The following is an 18,680-nucleotide window of genomic DNA, read 5'->3' as shown; positions in this document are numbered from 1 at the left end:
AAAATGTCAGCATTTGTGAAATCTGGGTGGCGAGTTTCACGGTTACACGGTTTTCTGTTTCAAACTTTGAAATACTTTTTGAAATAAAATTGGGGGTGGGGGAGAGGTGACTAAGCAGAGCATGGAGCATTTTTAGGGCAGTGAAAATACTCTGTACGATATTATAGTTATGGATATACATCATTAGACATTTGTCCAAACCCATTGAATGTATGACAGCAAGTGTGAGCCCCAAGGTAAACTGTGGACTTTGGGTGATTATGATGTGTTGATATAGGTCCTTCCTTGGTAAAAAACGTACTATCTGTTGAGTGATGTTGACAGTGGGGTAGGCAATGCATGCAGAGGTCAGAGGGTATGCGGGAAATCTCAGCACCTTCCTCTCAATCCTGCTGTAAATCCAAACCTGCTCTGAAAAAAATAGTCTTTAAAAAAAATCAACAGAATTTAAATGGGGAGATATCTCATTTAAATGTATTTATTCTTATAAAAAAAATGGCAGTGACACTTTCATAGTGCTCCTGTGGGCCAGGCACCGTTTTAACTCACTGAATTCTCACAACAACCCTGTGGGGTAGGTCTCTTCTGACCCCCTTTATAAAGGGGAAGCTGAGGCTTGAGAAGTACACAGAGCTGCTAAGGGAAGGAGTCAGGATTTGAACCAGGCAGCTGGGCACCAACATCTGTGCTCACACCACCACACCACATCCAAAAGGCCCCGGGAAGCTGAGGCCAGGGAAGTCAGAGGGATGTGTACTTCTTCCTGTACACCTCTGTGTACTATTTGAATATTCTACACGTGCACATTACTACTTTTTAAAGTTAGGTAAATTCCAGGTACCAAGAAATAAGAGAACTCTGACAGGTGTGGGGCTGGGAGAGATGGCAGGGACCTCCTCTCAGAGGCTGAGGAAACGCTCTCAGCCCACAGGCCACAGAGAGGCTCCCTGCGTGGACCCAATGCCTGGCTTGTCTCCATGGTTGCAGCAATTCTGGGCCTGGGGTGCCATCTGCTCTGGTCTGCTCAGCACCCCTCCTCTTCCTTCTTCTGGCCCAGGCCCCTCCCCCTCCCCACAGGCTGGACCTGTGCCTCCAGAGGAGCCACGGTGATTGGTCCAGGGATGGGTACCAGATCCAAGCCCAGCCAATTAGAATCCTTCCCTGGGCTTGCCCTAGTGGAAAATCCTTTTCCATCTGGTTGTGCAGCCCAAAGTGCCAGCAGTCCCCACACCACCGCAAAGCATGTCCAGGGAGAAGTAGAAATCCAGAAAGGGAGCCATAAGAACCAGTGAGTCTCAGTTTCATTCACATCCTGTCCTCTCAAAGCCAGCTCCCTCCCTGCCTTCCCTGGGTTAATTATATTCCTGTCAGTTTGAGTTGGTTCCTGACTGACAGAAGCCCATAGCCCTAAACAAGGGAAGCCCAAATCCACTGGTTCAGGGATCCTGGGAAAGACTAGAATCCCACTTCTGCCACCTGCTGTGTGGTCTCAAGAGAGTTACTCAACCTCCCTGAGCCTGTTGTGCTCCCTGAGCTTCCACCGGCTGCCTCAGGCTTGTCCTAAGGATTAACTGTACTAATCCAGTCCCAGGCACACACCAGTAACTAACACAATTAACCCAGTGACAACAACTCAGCACACTATCTTCAAAACTAACTCCTTACCAACCACGGTAAACCAACACCAGAGGCTCTGGAAAAGGGGGTGCCAGCTGGGAGACCAAGTAGCAGAAAGGCAGGCACCTGGAGCCACTTTTTCTTCCTGTGTCCCTCCAGATTCACCCTCCACTCTCCTCTTCCCCGGCAGAATGCCTGTGTGACCCCCATCAGTAGCTGCCTCACTCTCTGGCTCCTGGTGGCTTCAGCCAATTGTGCCTCAGCAGGATACAGGCGGGCAGAGGGTGAGGTCAGGAAGTCATTTCCCTGGAGGGTCCCCACAGGCTGGCTGCATCCTTCCAGTGAAGGTCACGGCTTCTTCAGGTGCCCCCACCCCTCTGTGTCTGCTGAGGATGACCCTCTCCCACGCCCTCCACTCCAGGGGCAGAGTGCCAGTGCAGGATCATTTACTCTTCGAGGAGGCTTTGCCCACACTATGTAACTATTCCCTTCATTAACCACCCACTACCCAGCTAGAGTGTGTATGTCTCATCAGTGTCATCAGTTTTGCACGGGGTCCCTGACTAGTTGACAGGTGTCCTTTTCCTGGCCTCCCCGGGTCTCAATCAAACAAAATTCTGCTCTACAGAGGACATTGCTCCAGGGTCCCAACTCTGGCCACTGTCCCCGTTTCCCTCCACGCTTCTGTACTCCAACAGTCCTCTCCAAAATCAGCCAGATCCCAAACCTCGAGACAGGATCCCTGATGAGAGGCAAGTGGCCACTGGCATCTAATGAACAGCGCCCCAACAGGAGGCACACAGGGTCACGTCTGGGCTCTGGATGTGTCTCGAGAAGCAAAGCACGGACTTCTGCACACCAGAAAAGGTACCTGAGAGTGTATATTTATAGAAAGATACATAGAACTGGACAGATGGCATCTATCTACAGATACAGAAAGCTCTGTTAGAGAACCACGTAGGTATGTATATATTTGCCAATGGTAGGACACCAGGTTTCCACATCTTCGGTCACAACCAACAACACACAATTGCCCGATCTTGGAAAACCACACTTGTTTGTGTGGTTGGTTCCCTCTCCGGAGGTTTCCAAAATGAGAAGGCTGGTTTCAGGGGCAGTCTTTAAATATGGGTGTGTATCTTTCTAAAGAAGAGAGGAGGAGGAGAAAAAAGAGAAATGGATTTTCATGTTGCGCGTGACAGAAAAGATGGGACTGGTTTGGGGCAGGGGCGTGATCCCACTGGAAAGGTGTGAAAGATAACTCCAGAAAGGACAGCTAAGCTTTCTAGGCTGGGACATAAAAACACAACAGCTGGGAAGGTGGCGCAGTCCGCTGAAATCCCTTGTAGCACATTACAGTCAGTTAAGGGCAAAATAAAATCAGAATCATACTAAGAGGTAGCAGCTGTTTATCTTCTCGGAGATTTCAAGGGTCTCTGGAAGCCGGGCCAGGGAAGGGTGTTCTCCTGGAAGAGACTGGGATGGGGCAGAGCTCTGGCCAAGGGCTTGCCCGGGGCTGGGAAGCGTGTGGAAGGGCCTGCGTGGACACCGCAGCTCCGGAGCCCCAGGGAGCCTCTGCCACTACAGGCCACTTCCAAACCCAGAGTCATTCCTTGGGTAAGTTATGCAGTCCCCACGACATATAAATAAAGGTTTAGTTCTGTGTTTCCATATATCTTCTACATGGAGGCTAGCTGAATATTAGTGGAGTAACAATAATTATTAATAAACAATAATCGTCATAATAACAATAATTAATAGAATAATAATGCCTTGGGGGCAGGGGGAGGGGGGTCCTTCATAGGGTGGGGCAAGGGCAGGGGCGGGGCTCTAGGTCTGGTAGAAGTGGTGGTAATGGTGGTGGTGTTCGTGGTGGTGGTGATGCTCGTGTCTCTGGACCGCCTGGCCGGCCTGGCTCTCGTACACCACCACCGCGGGCAGCTCCCTGACGTGGTCCCGCCCCACGACGGTGCCGCCCACGGCTAGGGGCGCCTGCAGGCCCCGGCACCCCTGATGGCTCTCCTTGGCACGGTGCTTGTGCTTCTTGTGCCCGAGGGGCGCCAGAGTGGGGAGGAGGGCCGGGCTGGTGGCCAGGTGGGCGGATGGGGACACCGCAGGGACAGCAGGTCCCACGGGGGGTTTGCTTCTTGCCCCTCTGGCCACGTGGCCCACACCCACGCTCTTGCCCTGGGCCTTGGGGGACCTCACAAAGTGCTTGCTCCCGTCCTGGGTACCACCCCGGAGCCGCTGCTGGACCTCCGAGACCTTGGCGAATGGGGCGTCAAGAAACTGGAAGGAGCCGGGGTCCACGCCTGGGGGCTTTCGGTGTGGGACGTGGATGGCTTCTGGCTCGTGGGAGCGAGATCGAGCGGGGTTGGAGGTGCGGGGTGGCAGTTCTGACTTCTGGGCCACTGACGGGGAGCCTAGGGACCAATTCAACACATGTTTAATGAGCACCTACTGTGTGCTGGTGTCACACGGTGCCCTGGAAACCATTCCGCCCCCAGTTCTCCCAGGCTGATAGAGGCAGCTGGTCCTTATCAGAGCTAACCCGACACCTCGACTCCCCGCCCACTGACGGCTCCTCCCTCTGCCTTGGAGGAAACTTTTCTGGAATGGAACTTTGCCATCTGCTAAGTGGGAAAAAGTGTTTCTGTGTTAGGTCTTTAAAAATAATTAATTCTCCTTCTGAGAGCTTGGAAAGAGAGGAGACAGGGACATTGTTAAAACTGTCTAAGGTCACTGGAGCACAAAGGAAATCTGCAAGCATGTTCCTTAACTTACAGAGGTAACTCAGAGGGGAATTAAACACGGGGTGGGGGGGGCGGGAAGGGGAGAAGGGCGTTGTGGGGAGTGAAATTAAGTGGACCGTGTCTTCATCTATCTTAGCAAGAGCTGAGATGTCAAGGGCTGGTAAACACAGAGCACAGGGCTTCCCTGGTGGCGCGGTGGTTGAGCCCGCCTGCCGATGCAGGGGACACGGGTCTGTGCCCCGGTCCGGGAAGATCCCACATGCCGCGGAGCGGTTGGGCCCGTGAGCCATGGCCACTGAGCCTGCGCGTCCGGAGCCTGTGCTCCGCAACGGGAGAGGCCATAGCAGTGAGAGGCCCGCATATGGCAAAAAAAAAAAAAAAAGACAGAGCACTGTTTTGCTTAACGAAGCCCAAGGTCGTCACTGGGAGAGAGTGGTGGGTCGGGGTGCAGCACCGAACTGTTGTTTTCATTGAATTATAAGCCCTCGGATGCTACTTGATTTTGTTCAACTTTGTGCATGTTTTACTTTAATGTTTTAAATGTTTTGCATGCCATCTCCTCCAAGAAGACTCTATACTCTGTCCAGTAAAAGCTAGGCCTTCCCCCAGCCCAAGGGAGCCAGCGAACACACATTCCCCCACCAGCCCACCTGCCCGCCCCGCCATGCCCTGCCCTGGCCGCCCTCACTGGTGAAGGAGCTCCCTTACCAGGCCCAAACTGGGATGTGTAGTTTTCTATCCCAGCGAGATCTAAGTAGTGGTTTCTCCTCTCAATGTTCTCATCCACGCAATGGTGGTAGCAGCCGGACTGCTCCAGACGGCTGTCACCCTGGAACCTATCAGGGAAGGCAAGCGAGAGGGTGGGCCCTGGCCTCGCGGTGGGAGCGGTCCCACGAGCTCCTGGGAAGCCACCAGGACAAACCCTTCTGGACCCTCTGTTAATTTCTGTCTGGGTCTTGGGAGCAGGGGAGGGAGGGAGTGACCACGTCAGCACTCTCCCTCCTTCTCCTCCCCTGCCTGGCCTCCTTGGGCCTTCCGGGAGGACTGGATACGGACTATGCTTTGAACAGGCCCAAAGCAAAGGAGAAGGTAACTGGTCAAAACTTAAGGATGCTCCAGAGCCAGGCTTCAAACCATGTGTTCCAAATGTCTACCTGGCTCCCCACGGGGTGGGGAGAACAGAAGCCCCCAAGCCATTGGAGTTGAGGCTGGAAGACTCCATAACCTGCCCAAAGCTCAGAATGGGCCTTCCCAGTGTGGTGTGAGATGCAGGGAGGGGCGGGCGGGGGAGAGAGGTGACCTTTCTCCCACTGTGGGATTCTGGGCTCCCCCTGCCCCTCCCCTTCAAGGGCCTCTGTGATCTGCCCACACTAGCTTGCCTGCTCCCCGGGGGCAGCCCCCCACATCTGCAGCCAGCCTGGGCACCCCCAATTCCTAGCCCTCTCCCCACACCATGCTGTGTCCCTGTTTGGACCACCTTCTCTCTTTCTCCTATGCTACTGATTCTCAAATCCCAGTCATTACCTCTCCATGTTCACAGTAGATACTGTCCCACATTACTGTTACTTTATATTACTGTTTACTCAGCACTTTTCTTTACCCAGTCTCTCTCCTTTCTTCCCTCCCTCTCTTCACTTCCGTCCTTGCAGTTAAATAACAACAGGTGAAAGATAATTGCAGCTTTACAACCCCTTAGCCACAATTCTGAAATCCAAAACACCTGAAAACAAAGATTTTCCATAACCCATTTGGCAGCCAAGCTTGCTCTAAACAGATGTGAAGGTAGCTATAGTCTTTCTCTCACTTAGCATGAATATTTATGTGTCCCTGAAGAAATATCTATGTGCTAAATCCTGGGGTGCTGTGCAGATCCCAGATAGAAATACACTGGGAGCACCTTTCTAAAACTCAACAAATGCCAAATTCCAAAACAAATCTGGCCCAAAGCCTTTTGGATGAAGCAACGTGGGCCTACATTTAGCTCTTTGGACAACTGAGTTTGATTTGTGAACCTGCCCTCTGAAATCACTGCCCACCACCCTACGCCCTGCCCCCGAGGAGAATGTAGACTTCAGCCTCCTGCCTGGAATCCTTTAGAGGCAGGTCCACTGCTAGTGCTCAATCCGTGCTCAGAGGCACTGGGCCGGCTCTGCCCACGCTCGCCCTACCTGAGGAGGGCCCGCTGCTTCTTCTCCCAGCTTCGCAGCTCCTCGGCGGGCTTGGTCTCCGCTCTGGGTCTGGTGCTCTGCAGGTCTGAGTCCCACCAGAGAAATAGCCCGGTGAGCAGCCTGTTCCTGCACCCATCGGCCTCCTGGCCCTGCCCAGGCTGCCTAGCACACAGCCCTTGAAACTGGCCCACAGCAGCTCCGCAATGGTTCTGCGGGGAGGGCTCTCCCAGCCAGGACTAAATAGAGGGGTCTCGCAGCTACCTGCCCTGCCTGATGCCTCCCCCAGACTCACCTCCTCCCCGGACTCCTTAGCTGCCTTCGAGGCCCTGCCCACCTACACTCCCCATCACAGAAGCCTTTACTGCGGCTGCCTGCCACGCCCAGGCCCACCTCCAGCGCTTTGCTTATGCAGGGCCTTCCATCTGGAATTCTTTCCCTATCCAACCTTCAAGGACCCACTCAAATCCCACCTGTCCACGGAGCAGCTCGCAGGAAAGGCCCCAGGACTCCCTCCCACTCCTCCCAGGTGGGGCTCGGACCCTCCCTGAGAGCTGGGAATGGCCGACTCCCGTGGCGAGCATGGCCCTCCAGCCCTCACCGGGGTGATTGAGAAGGATGCTCTTCTTGCTCTGGCTCCCGTCGGGGGCCACGGTGAGCTTCACCCGCAGCGTCTTGCTCGACGTCGGGGAGTGGTTGACGGAGGAATCGACCACCTCGTAGATGGTGTGCAGCAGGCTGGTGATGTCCTGGATGGCAAGGGAAGCAGAGACCCACGTGCATTTAAAACAAAGGAATCGGAGGGCCTCCGGAATCTGAAAGGCCGACACCTCCCTGGTTCCCCCAAAGCCCAGCCTCAGGCAAACACTAGGATGTCAGGGGTTCACAGGAAGGGGAAGCAAGAGTGAGGGAGAGTGAATGACCTGAGTGCACAGGAAGGGCCGTGGGCAGTGGGCTTCAGGGACACCGGGGACCTCGGAGGGACTGTGTGGAAGCTGCTTCAGAATACTCTCATCCCAGAGGGAAGCCGCCTGCACTGTTGGTGGGAATGTAAATTGATGCAGCCACTATGGAGAACAGTATGGAGGTTCCTTAAAATACTAAAAATAGAACGACCATATGACACAGCAGTCCCACTACTGGGCATATACCCAGAGAAAACCATAATTCAAAAAGGGTCATGTACCACAATGTTCATTGAAGCTCTATTTACAATAGCCAGGACATGGAAGCAACCTAAGCATCCATTGACAGATGAATGGATAAAGAAGATGTGGCACATATATACAGTGGAATATTACTCAGCCATAAAAAGAAATGAAACTGAGTTATTTGTAGTGAGGTGGATGGACCTAGAGTCTGTCATACAGAGTGAAGTAAGTCAGAAAGAGAAAAACAAATACGGTATGCTAACACATATATAAGGAATCTAAAAAAAAAAAAAAAAAGGTTCTGAAGAACCTAGGGGCAGGATAGGAATAAAGACGCAGACGTAGAGAATGGACTTGAGGACACGGGGAGGGGGAAGGGTAAGCTGGGACAAAGTGAGAGAATAGCATTGACATATATACACTACGAAATGTAAAATAGATAGCTTCCCGGGGAGGGGGAAGGGTAAGCTGGGACAAAGTGAGAGAATAGCATTGACATATATACACTACGAAATGTAAAATAGATAGCTAGCGGGAAGCAGCTGCATAGCACAGGGAGATCAGCTCGGTGCTTTGTGACCACCTAGAGGGTTGGGATAAGGAAGGTGGGAGGGAGACGCAAGAGGGAGGGGATATGGGGATATACGTAGGCATACAGCTGATTCACTTTGTTATACAGCAGAAACTAACACAACACTGTAAAGCAATTATAGTCCAATAAAGATGTTAAAAAAAAATACTATCATCCCTCACGGGTAGAGAATTGCCCCAGGGATGCTATGGGTGGAGAGTTGCACCAGGGACGCTACATCCCCCCAGACTTCCAGGCTGAGAAGCCTAAGCCATCTCCCAGGCACCAGAGAAAGCTCTTATGCTGGGCACTAACAGGTAAACTTGGAGGAGGGCCTCAGATACTGTGGGCGTGGGCGTCAACAGCATCTACTTCTGGTCTGATGAGCACCTCCTGCATGAGAAATGGAAAAGTGGATGTGTCCACAAAGATAAACTATTCTGTGAGAACTTGACCAAATCTCATCTTCTCTCTGGGCCTCAGTTACCGCCTTAACCAGAACAGCACTCTCCAATCCTGATTGGGTGACGGAGGGGGAAGCAGGTTCCCCTCACTAGGTCTCCCTTTGTTCCGGGCATCTGCTAAGGTCCTTGGTCTGAGGGGAAGCTTCCTGCTTTGAATGATGTTGGAAACCTCTGGAAAGGGTATTTGCCCTCTGTAGGTCAGGCTCACAGATGGTCGATTATCTGCCCAGAGACTCTTCATGAACACAGACAGTCTCAGCCCCCTTTTGCCCCCTCACCCATAAGGCCTTAGGCAGAGGTGACACCAAGCACTGCCATGGCCATGCAGGTAGGTGGATGGATGACCAGGAATGCTGGGGCCAACTGGGGTACTGTTCCCACCTACAGGAGGTGGCAGCCACCCGGCTCAACTGACCTGTAATGTGGCAGTGCAGGCTGAGGGTCATTCCAGAGAAGCCAGAAACCCAGAATCTCTTGTTAAATCTTCAGAATCTTTGATACTGGCAACTAATGAATTTTTTTCAGCTCATTCCCCTCTGCCCCCAGCCAGGCAGCCCCCATTTTATTTCTGTCTCTATGAATTTGACTACCTCTAGGAACCTCATAGATAACCTCTAGGAATCATACAGCATTTGTCTTTTTGTAACTGGCTTCTTTCACGTAGCGTAATGCCCTCAAGGTTCATCCATGTTGTAGCATGTGTCAGAATTTCCTTCCTTTTTAAGGCTAAATAATATTCCATTGTATGGATATGTCACATTTTGCCTATCCATTCACCCATCAGTGGACACTTGGGTTGCTTCCACCTTTTGGCTATTGTGAATAATGCTGCTATGAACATGGCTGTATAAGTATCTCTTAAAGAATCTGCTTTCGGGCCTCCCTGGTGGCGCAAGTGGTTGAGAGTCCGCCTGCCGATGCAGGGGATACGGGTTCGTGCCCCGGTCTGGGAGGATCCCATATGCCGCGGAGCGGCTGGGCCCGTGAGCCATGGCCGCTGAGCCTGCGCGTCCGGAGCCTGCGCGTCCGGAGCCTGTGCTCCGCAACGGGGGAGGCCACAGCAGTGAGAGGCCCGCATACCGCAAAAAAAAAAAAAAAAAAAAGAATCTGCTTTCACTTCCTTGGGGTATACTCCCAGAAGTGGAATTTTTGGGTCAGATGGTAATTCTATATTTAATTTTTTGAGGAACCTTCATACTATTTTCCAAAGTGGTTGAACAAATTTATAATCCCATCAACAGTGTGCAAGGGTTTTGTTTTCTCCACATCCTCACCAGCACTCATTATTTTTTTGTCCTTTTGATAACAGCCATTCTGACAGTGTGAGGTACTATCTCATTATGGTTTGTTTTGTTTTGTTTTTTCATTGTGGTTTTGATCTGCATTTTCCTGATGATTAGTGATGTTGAACATCTTTTCATGTGCTTATTGCCTATCTGTGTATCTTCTTTGGAGAAATATCTAGTTAGTCTTTGCCCATTTTTTAATCGAGTTGTTTGTTTTGTTGTTGAGTTGTAGGAGCTCTTTATATATGCTAGACATTAATCCCTTCCCAGACACATGATTTGCAGATATTTTCTCCTATTCCATAGGTTGCCTTTCACTCTGCTGATTGTGTCCTTTGATGCACAGAAGTTTTTAATTTTGATGTAGTCCAATTCATCTCTTTTTGCTTTTGTTGCCTGTGCTGGGCCAGAACATCTGAGGGCTATCCTGGGATGGTGGGGCTGCCAGTTTGAGACTTGGGCTCCAGCTACTCACTTGCTGGCTCCCTGGGGATCCCAGCTCTTCTGGCAAGGCCCACGGAGGACCCCTCTTCCCCCTTCTCTTTCCCTTGAGCTGCTCTGCACCGCGATTGCCCACTCTTTCTCATCATCTTAGGAAGCCTGTAAGGAGGTGTCATTATTTTACAGGTGAGGAAAGTGAGGTCTACCAACGTCATCACCTAAGCATCATATACGAGGCCTGGGGCCCTGGTGTGTGATCCCCAAGGGTTCCAGCTGATTCAGGGTCTAGGAACATGTGTGCTTTGTCTATCCAAGCTGGAACATCAGCCCTGTTGACCGCACAGGGTCCGGAACGGAGAGGAGTAGGTGCCTGTAAATACTGTACAAGTGAACACCTGAAGGATGGACAGGTCCTTTCTTCTGAGTTGGGAAGCTGTAGGCTGTGGTTGCAGGGAGGCGGGAGCCCGTCTGCCCCAGCACACAGGAACGTGCATGCTGATGGCCAGAGGGTGTGGAGGGGAACTGTATTTATAGCCAGATTTGAGGAGTGGCTTTGGGGCTAAAAATAGATCAGGGGAAACACCAGGCTGGGTCTTCCCTGGACTGGAAGCCAACCTCCTTGCTGCTGGGCAGGAGAAAGAAACCAGTGAAGGCTCTCCCCAGGGGCCGAGCTGGGGCACCCTCCTTGGAAAGCCTCACTTCCTTGCTATTCGACTTGTTAGCAAGGGGTAAAGGAAAGCAGAATGAAGAATCAGAAAGCAGTGTCTGCCTGCAAGGTGTCTGTAAGGTCTCCAAGGTGGGGGGCAAACCCTTTTACAGTCAGCTCCTGAGGCTCCCTCGGCCTTTCTGAGCTAGAAAGGAAGACGACGGCTACCAGAGGCTGAGTCGTCTGGGCCACCGCACGTGTTAGAAGAGGGGAGAGGCCACCACACCTCTGAGAAGCCCAGCCTGGCTGCCCCCTATTGCCACCCCAGTTAAGTTCTGTTACGCAGGCTTCAAGCCTGTAATGTGTTCCCCTGTGAAGATAATGACTCCATTCCCTAACAGGCGGCGGCAGGGGGGTGGGAAACAGGGGCTCCTCGCTATGGAAGAACAATGACCCCCAACAAAAAGCATCACAGCTGGAGGGCACTTGGGAGTGTCACCTAAACCATCCCTCATCTCCCCAGGGTCCCAAACCAGGAAGGGTCTCCGCTGCTTCCCAAACACCCAGGTCCCTCTGGGGGCTTTGCCTCCCTAGAATCCATTCTCTCTTCCCCTAATAACAGCACCTTGATTTTATTTTGTAAGCCAAATCCATCCCCCCTCCCATTTTCAGTGTATGTGACTCACGGGTCAAATAACTTTCCCCTGACTCCAGAATGAGCACATGGACCCAGAGTTGGCCATTAAAAGCATCACAAACTTATGGCAAAAATGACTGGGTCAGGAGCAGACATGTGACTCAATCAAAGCCAGTCATATTCGGTTCCGGAACTCCAGTTGACGTTCTGAATTTGGGAGGGTTGCAAACAGCATGGGATACAGACTGAAACTATCAGCCATTATCTCGCTACTGCCAAGGGGAGAGCCGGCCTGATAATAAAGGAACACAGAGGAAAGAGAACTGTGAGGAACAGCTAGTCTTGGAGGCATTGAGCCTCTGGATCCAGCCATGCCTGAAGTCAGTGCCTGTGAACTGAAGTTTCAGTTACAGGAGCCAATATAGTCCTCTTTTTTTTTTTTTCTCACTGTAGTTTGTGCTGGGATTCTGTCTCTGATGCCCCAAAGAGTCCTGAATGATTAAAATTCACTCACAGCTTCTTCCTCCGACCTGTTCTAACATCCCCTAAACCGCAGCCTGAGGAAGAGGTGGGCTTTTTTCACCCAGGTCTCCCCTCTGGCAGCTTTTCCTGCACTATCTACAGAGAAGAAAATACTGAGCCCTGAACCGGGACAGGGAGATAAGTGAGCAAAGCTTCAATTCTCCCTGGGAACACCCCGAGGCCCTCACGTGCTGGGCAAGAGGTGGGCGTGGAGCCAGCCATGCTCATCTCAGACCTCTCTCTATGCAGATCTGTTACACGTAGCGCACCTGAACACCGGGGCCTCCTGGGGAGGGTGAGGATGTCAGAGAGAAACAGGACAGAAAAGGCAGTAAGGAGGCAGAAGGGACGATACCAAGACCCAGGCAAAAGAGAGGCAGCAACAGTCAGCAATAACCCAGATCAGCTCACACTCACCAGCTTAAACCTGCCCCCCTGGCTTCCCTTAACACCTGGAATCAAAGTCAGGATGTGGCTGGAGCCTGCGAAGCCCTGCGTGAGCTGTCCTGCCGGCTCCCGGCGGCAGCCCTGTCTCTCTGGATAAGCAGCCACCGCACCAGTCTCCTCTGGTTCCTTAAATGCCCTGAGCGCGCTCACTCTCCCTGGCCCAGCTCAGCGCCCACGTCACCTCCTCCAAGAGGCTTCCCTGGACGCTCCTGCCCATCTCGCTCATACCGCTCTGTTTATTTCCGTCACTGAACACATCACAGCTTACGATGACCCTGTGACTGTTTGAGCCCTGCTTCCCTCAGCAGACTGGCAGAGCTACACGGCTAGAAACCACGTCTGTGCTGTTGCCCACTGCGCACCCAGTACATGGGAGATGCACACAGCAGGTGCGCCATATGCAGACTCGGGTAGGTAGAGAGGGCACAAGGAACCCACAGAGGAAAGAGATGTGTGGAGATCTGAGGGCAGAGAGAGACACAGGCATGTAGGCGGAGGAGTGGGGGAGGAGGAACGGGCTTGTGAACAGAGCCGCTGGCCGGGCCCTTGGGGCTGCTCATTCCTGCATCAGTGCGGGTAGGCACTGCCTGGCCTCTGTCTGCCCAGCCCACCCCAGCTCCTGGGCAGACTGGCCGAGGTGGGACGTGGCCTGGGGTGATCTCAGAGCTCCAGGACCAGGGAGAGAAGGAGGCAGGGGCCCAGGGTCCTCCTCTAGGGAGGCCTGGGCTCAGCGCCTGCCTCTTGCCCCTTCTGCAGCAGGAATGGTGCCTCAGCCAAGAGCAGCCCGGCAGCCCTTCCTCTCCCCATTCACGGGTCTCCGTGAAGCTCCCAGCAGCCTCGCTCCTGCCCTCCCACCTACCCTTAGGAGAAGGGGAAGGGGCAGCGGCGGCGGCGGGCTCATGGGACCGGGCCTGCGCCTGAGGGCGTGGCCTGGCGGGAGGCCAGGCGGGTGCACTCACCTCACGGGTGACCTTGCCATTGTTGTCAAAGTCATACAGAGTGAAGGTCCACTCCTGCCGGCTGTCCTCCTCCACAGACACGTCACACTGCAGCTCCTGGACACAAACAGACAACAGACGAACGTGGTTGCTCACGCGGAGGCTGGAACACCCGTAGGCCACGTCATGGGGCTGCCACCTCCCCCTGTCCTCCCCAGGCTCTGTGTGAAGAAGAGCGTGATGACTACTGAGCCCACACGCCACAGCTACTGAAGCCTGCACGTCTAGAGCCCGTGCTCCGCAACGAGAGAAGCCACCGCAATGAGAAGCCCGTGCACCGCAACGAAGAGTAGCCCCCTCTCGCCGCAACCAGAGAAAAGCCCGCGCACAGCAACGAAGACCCAATGCAGCCCAAAAATTTTTTTAAGTTAATAAATTTATTAAATAAATAAATACATGTGTTAAAAAAAAAAAAGAAGAGCGTGATGACCAGGACGTGATGGGCCCGGGAGAGAGGCCAAGCCGGGCAGGGGAGCATGGGTCTGGGGAGAGGTGCCTGCCGGGTGCAGAGAGTCTCTGGGTCTTCAAAGGCCAAGGACACACAAGGGGGGCTGTGGGGCCTCAGGAAGAATGCACTTGGACCCAGGGCTAGATGCTAGTGGAAGACGCAGGGCTGACTCAGGGAGCCGTGACGGGACACCCAGGGTGGCCACCTGACCTGGAAGGTAGGACAGGAGGGGCGTTAAGAGTTAAAGAGTCTGCCCCGGGTGCCAGCCTGGGCTTGGCCCTCCGCAGCTGCGTGACCTTGGACATGGCCCTGCTCTTCTCTGTGCCTCAGTTTCCCCTCACATAAATTATGGAAAATGATGGTATCGACCTCAGAAGGCTGTTGGGAGCATTAACTGCCCTGTCCCACGTCCCCTCGGCCCCCTCCACATTCCCCTGTAGCTGCGGTGGGCAGTCCCTGACCTCCCACCTCAGGTGCCCGGCTTCCTGTCCAAACGCAGCCCCAAGGAGTCAAGGATTGAATGCCCAGCGACAACCTGAACAAGGGAGGGGCCAGGCCGGGGGACACACCTGAGTGCATTCGGAGTGGCTCTCCGAGGGGCCCCAGCGGACAGAGCCCAGCTGCCTGTGACCCGCCCATCAGCCCCCCGTCACGGGCGCCCCTGCTTCCCTGCTACTCCCTGGGATCACCTCCCAAGTCCTGTCTCAGGGTCGGCTTTAGGAGAACTGGAAACAAGTGCGTATGCCTCTTGGCACAGAGAAAAGCCTAATTGATGGTAGTAGCTGCTATTGTGTTTGCTGGAATGATTAATATAGCGATGACGTCATCATCATCACTCCCACAACCTGAGGTGTCCAACCACAGGGACTTGGAGCTGGGAAGCGGGGGTTCCATCACAGGCAGCACATATGGGGGGCTGGCGGAACCCCAAAGAGATCCAGAAAGGATGGCCATTTGGGGAAAGAGAATCCACAAACGGCCTTTGAGAGCCACAGTTCTATGAAAACAAGCAATGACACCCCCAGACCATCCTGTTCCACGTCTTGCCTCGGCCCACCTCTCCTTCTGCATGAGGACAGGCTCAGCCCCCAGAGAGCAGAGGTGCCCAGCCTCCCAAGGCTGGTGGGAGTGAGCTCCAGCACGGCATCCCTGCCCCTGGCTTCCACAGCTCAAGCCGGCTTCCTCCAGCAGTTCTTGGGCGGCCCACGCTGAGTTCAAAGTCGGCCTTCCCTCAGTTGTGACATGCCTGTCTGATACCTGCCAAGTGCCCACTCTGCTCTCTGAGGCACCGCGCAGTGCAGCACAGCAATCGGCCCACACACATGCCTGTACACGGGTGCACGCTTGCGAGCACACACACACGGACACACATACGTATACATATACACTCCCACACATACATACACATACATACATATACACGTGCATACACATTCTTACACACATGCACGCACATACACACACCTACACGCATACACACACACACACAGTGTTTACCTGCTTCCCTCTCCCAGCCCCTCCACTTGGCTCCAAAGACAGCTCGGGTTAGAAGTTCAGAAACACGGGTTAAGTAACTACCCCCACCTCCTGTGACCTCTATCACGTGCACCTTCCTGTCTCCCCAGCCCCGGACCTCTCAGGTGAGTCTTCCTCTGGGACCATGGATGAGTCACAGGCAACAGCCGGCCCCACTCCGGAAGTGGACCCACTTGGGCTTCCTGGGAAGACGTCTGGGTCTGGGCCTTCCCTCTGCCACTGGGCTTGGCATTGGCTTTGCCAAGCACCCCCAGAAGACCTGCAGGGACCCAGGGTCAGGGAGCTCAGGAAGAAGCTTAGCACCCACAGCTCCTCAACTAGATGCTGCTGACCCCTCAGCTCCTGCATCCAGGGCCCTCGGCGACCTGTCTTACCCACACTCCTGCGTCATCCCCCCTGACTCCCTGCACAGTGCAGCCTGCTGTCCCGCACAGCCCGCCGGCACTGCCACGCCTGCAGGACTCTGCCCTGCTCTTCCCTCCACCAGAAGTGTCCTCCTGAGCCCAAAGGCTACCCCCGTGCATCACCTCTCTCAACTCGTGCTCCTATGCCCGGAGGCTCAGCATAGACACTCGCCCCCTCCAACCTCTTCCTACAGCCACGGCTCCCTCCTCCGGGCACTGCACCGAGTGTCTGGACTGCCAAAATGCCCATCACCCCGCAGCCCTCCGGCCTCACTTAGGTGACCTCCCTGTCCCCCTCCATGCTCCCAGATCCCCATCACGTCACCAACTGTGCAGTTACTGGGCCTGCGTCACTCATCTGTCCCCCTTGCCATGCTGTGCTCCATGAGGGCAGGAACCATGTCCAGTTCACTGCCGGGTTCCCTGGTACCCGCAGTTGTCAATCAACACTGGTTGGAGGGAGGAAACAAAGTACTCATTCTGAATTGAACCCCCTTTTAAGCACTTGAGATGCCTTAACTCAGCATGCTTCCGACATCCCAATAAGATAGATATCACCATTTCAGGGTGGGTGGGCAAGTGAGGCAGGGGCAGAGCTGGGGACTGTCCCCCGCCTGCTGGCCCCAGAGCTATGCCCTAGTGATCTCATGAAGGAGACAGAGGAGGAAGGAGGGAGGGTAAAGGAGGGCGGGGAGAAGCCGGTAAGCTCCCTGAGGGCAGGTCTAGGTCTCGCTCTCAGCACCTGGCCCCGTGCTTGGTACACAGAAGGAGCTTAATATTCCATTTGGGGAGGCAGGACAGACAGACTGTGGGCTCTGGGCGGGCACGTCCCCTGTGGTGTTGACCACCTGAGTCCCAGACAGAGTCAGGGACCTGCCCCAGGTCTCCTGGTCGTCCACACCCCACCTGAGAGTCCCCACATGCTCCCCAGAACAGCCTTGGGAGCTAGAAGCAAAGATTTCTTTCACCAATGAGGAAACTGAGGCCCAGAGAAGAGGGTGGTCACCCAGGCAGTAACAGCAGCACCAGGGCCAGGGTGCCGTTCTCCCCCGTTCACTCTCTTGTCCTTCCCCCAGGCCACCAGGCCACAGCCCAGGGGCATCCTCTGGCCACCCCTCCATGTTGAGAGGGGCCCCAAGCTGAGAGGGGAGGGCAGAGGTGAGTCCCCAGGGCTGAGCTGAGCTGGGGCGGCCCCAGAGGTAGCAGGAGAAACTTCTCCCAGAGGGTGGCTCTTCACCCAGGAGGGGAGGGGCCTTCACATCTGGATGGGCCTCAGCTTCCCTCCTCGAAAAGCAGCACCGAGAAGAGAAAACCCTTCCATCCAGGGCCCAGCACCAGGAAAGGAAACTTACTTCGAATTTCAGCTGCTTCTTGGAGCCGGGGCAGGATGCGCCTGTCTTCTCCATCCTCTCCTCATCTCCACTGGCCAGCCCGTCCGTCTTCTCGGGAGGCAGGGCCACTGCAGGCAGAGGCGAGGGAGACAGCGTGAGGAGGTGGGTCCCGAGCCTCCCAAGCCCAGGTGCCGGGCTGCGGGGCCACCAGCTCCCTGTGGCTTCGTCCCGAGGATGTCCTCACCATGGCGCGGGGCCCATTCTGCCCTGCCGGTTTGCTGGAGTCCAACTGCTCTGTCCTCTGGCCCCGTTAATGCCCAGGGCTGACCCTGGGAGACCCTCTTCCCAGGGTGCCTCTCTGCCCGCTGCTCAGGTCACCCCAGTGGGCCTCTCAGGCCTCTGTTCTCTGCAGCCCAGATAAGCAGCCTGAGGCCACCCAGGGCAGTGCTGGGCCAAAGGGCAAGTGAATGAAGGCAGAGAGGTGCTTTTGGAGCCCCCCAGGGGGAGCTCTGGACCACAGCCACTTTCTGCAGACTCTGCCTTCCAGGAGGACATTGTGGTGTCCTCGAAGATGCCACCTGCCTGGGCACACTGCATGCTACCTGCACGTGGCACACTGGTGGGTGGTCAGGAAGAGGGATAGAAATGGAGTTCACTGGGGTAGGTGAAGGGCATATACACGAGCACACGCGCACGCACAGACACGCAGGCACGCACACCATGGTATCTTCAGGAGCCCGCTCGCCCTGGGCCTTGCATTCTGCCTCTGCTCACCTAGAGGGTCTTCCCTCTGCCAAAGGTATTAAGCAGAGAGTTCTATGGTCCTTGTGCGTCCTCCCAGGAGCAGTGGGAAGGTGGGCACGAAAGCCCGGGGCCTGTGGACACCATTTTCCCGTGAATACCCCTAAGAGGTGTCAGAAGAACAGTGCAGGGGGGCAGCCATCATCTCGGAGCTAGGACCCAGCCACGAGGTTCCCTCAAATCTTGAAAGCCCCACAAGACCCCTTCAGCCCCTTTTGTCTCTGCCTGATAAAGGGGACTCAAGTTTGCTCAGAAATGTGCTTTCCCAAACAGCCTCACAGCTCCTCTCTTTAGATTCCCTCAGCTGCCCTGGGGCAGTGATTCTGTTGTCCTGTTTTACAGGGGAGCAAATGGAGCCTGGCTCCCACGTGAGGAACTGTCCCCTTATGCCTGACTCAGGGTGGCCCAGGAAGGCCATGTAAGGAGCTGAGAGGACTGGGCAGTGGCCCCAACCATGGGTGG

General features: G+C 54.5%; 1 protein-coding gene across 2 annotated transcripts in view; it reads right to left on the bottom strand.

Annotated features, from left to right (window-relative positions):
• Positions 1–2,494: 2,494 nt before the first annotated feature.
• The window catches only part of NKD1 (NKD inhibitor of WNT signaling pathway 1), an 86,706-nt gene continuing 70,520 nt past the window's right edge, over positions 2,495–18,680 (bottom strand). For both annotated transcript variants that reach the window (XM_060084241.1, XM_060084242.1), the window contains 6 exons: positions 17,439–17,545; positions 13,660–13,755; positions 7,137–7,284; positions 6,539–6,623; positions 5,079–5,206; positions 2,495–4,040 (listed from right to left, as the gene is read on the bottom strand). In XM_060084241.1, the coding sequence (XP_059940224.1) occupies positions 3,448–4,040; positions 5,079–5,206; positions 6,539–6,623; positions 7,137–7,284; positions 13,660–13,755; positions 17,439–17,545 (1,157 nt within the window). In that variant the 3' untranslated portion in view covers positions 2,495–3,447. The remainder of the gene's footprint in view (positions 4,041–5,078; positions 5,207–6,538; positions 6,624–7,136; positions 7,285–13,659; positions 13,756–17,438; positions 17,546–18,680) is intronic.

Source organism: Mesoplodon densirostris, chromosome 19, assembly GCF_025265405.1.
Source record: "Mesoplodon densirostris isolate mMesDen1 chromosome 19, mMesDen1 primary haplotype, whole genome shotgun sequence".
Taxonomy (NCBI): Eukaryota; Metazoa; Chordata; class Mammalia; order Artiodactyla; family Ziphiidae; genus Mesoplodon; species Mesoplodon densirostris.
This window is presented reverse-complemented; position numbering and strand designations above follow the sequence as displayed.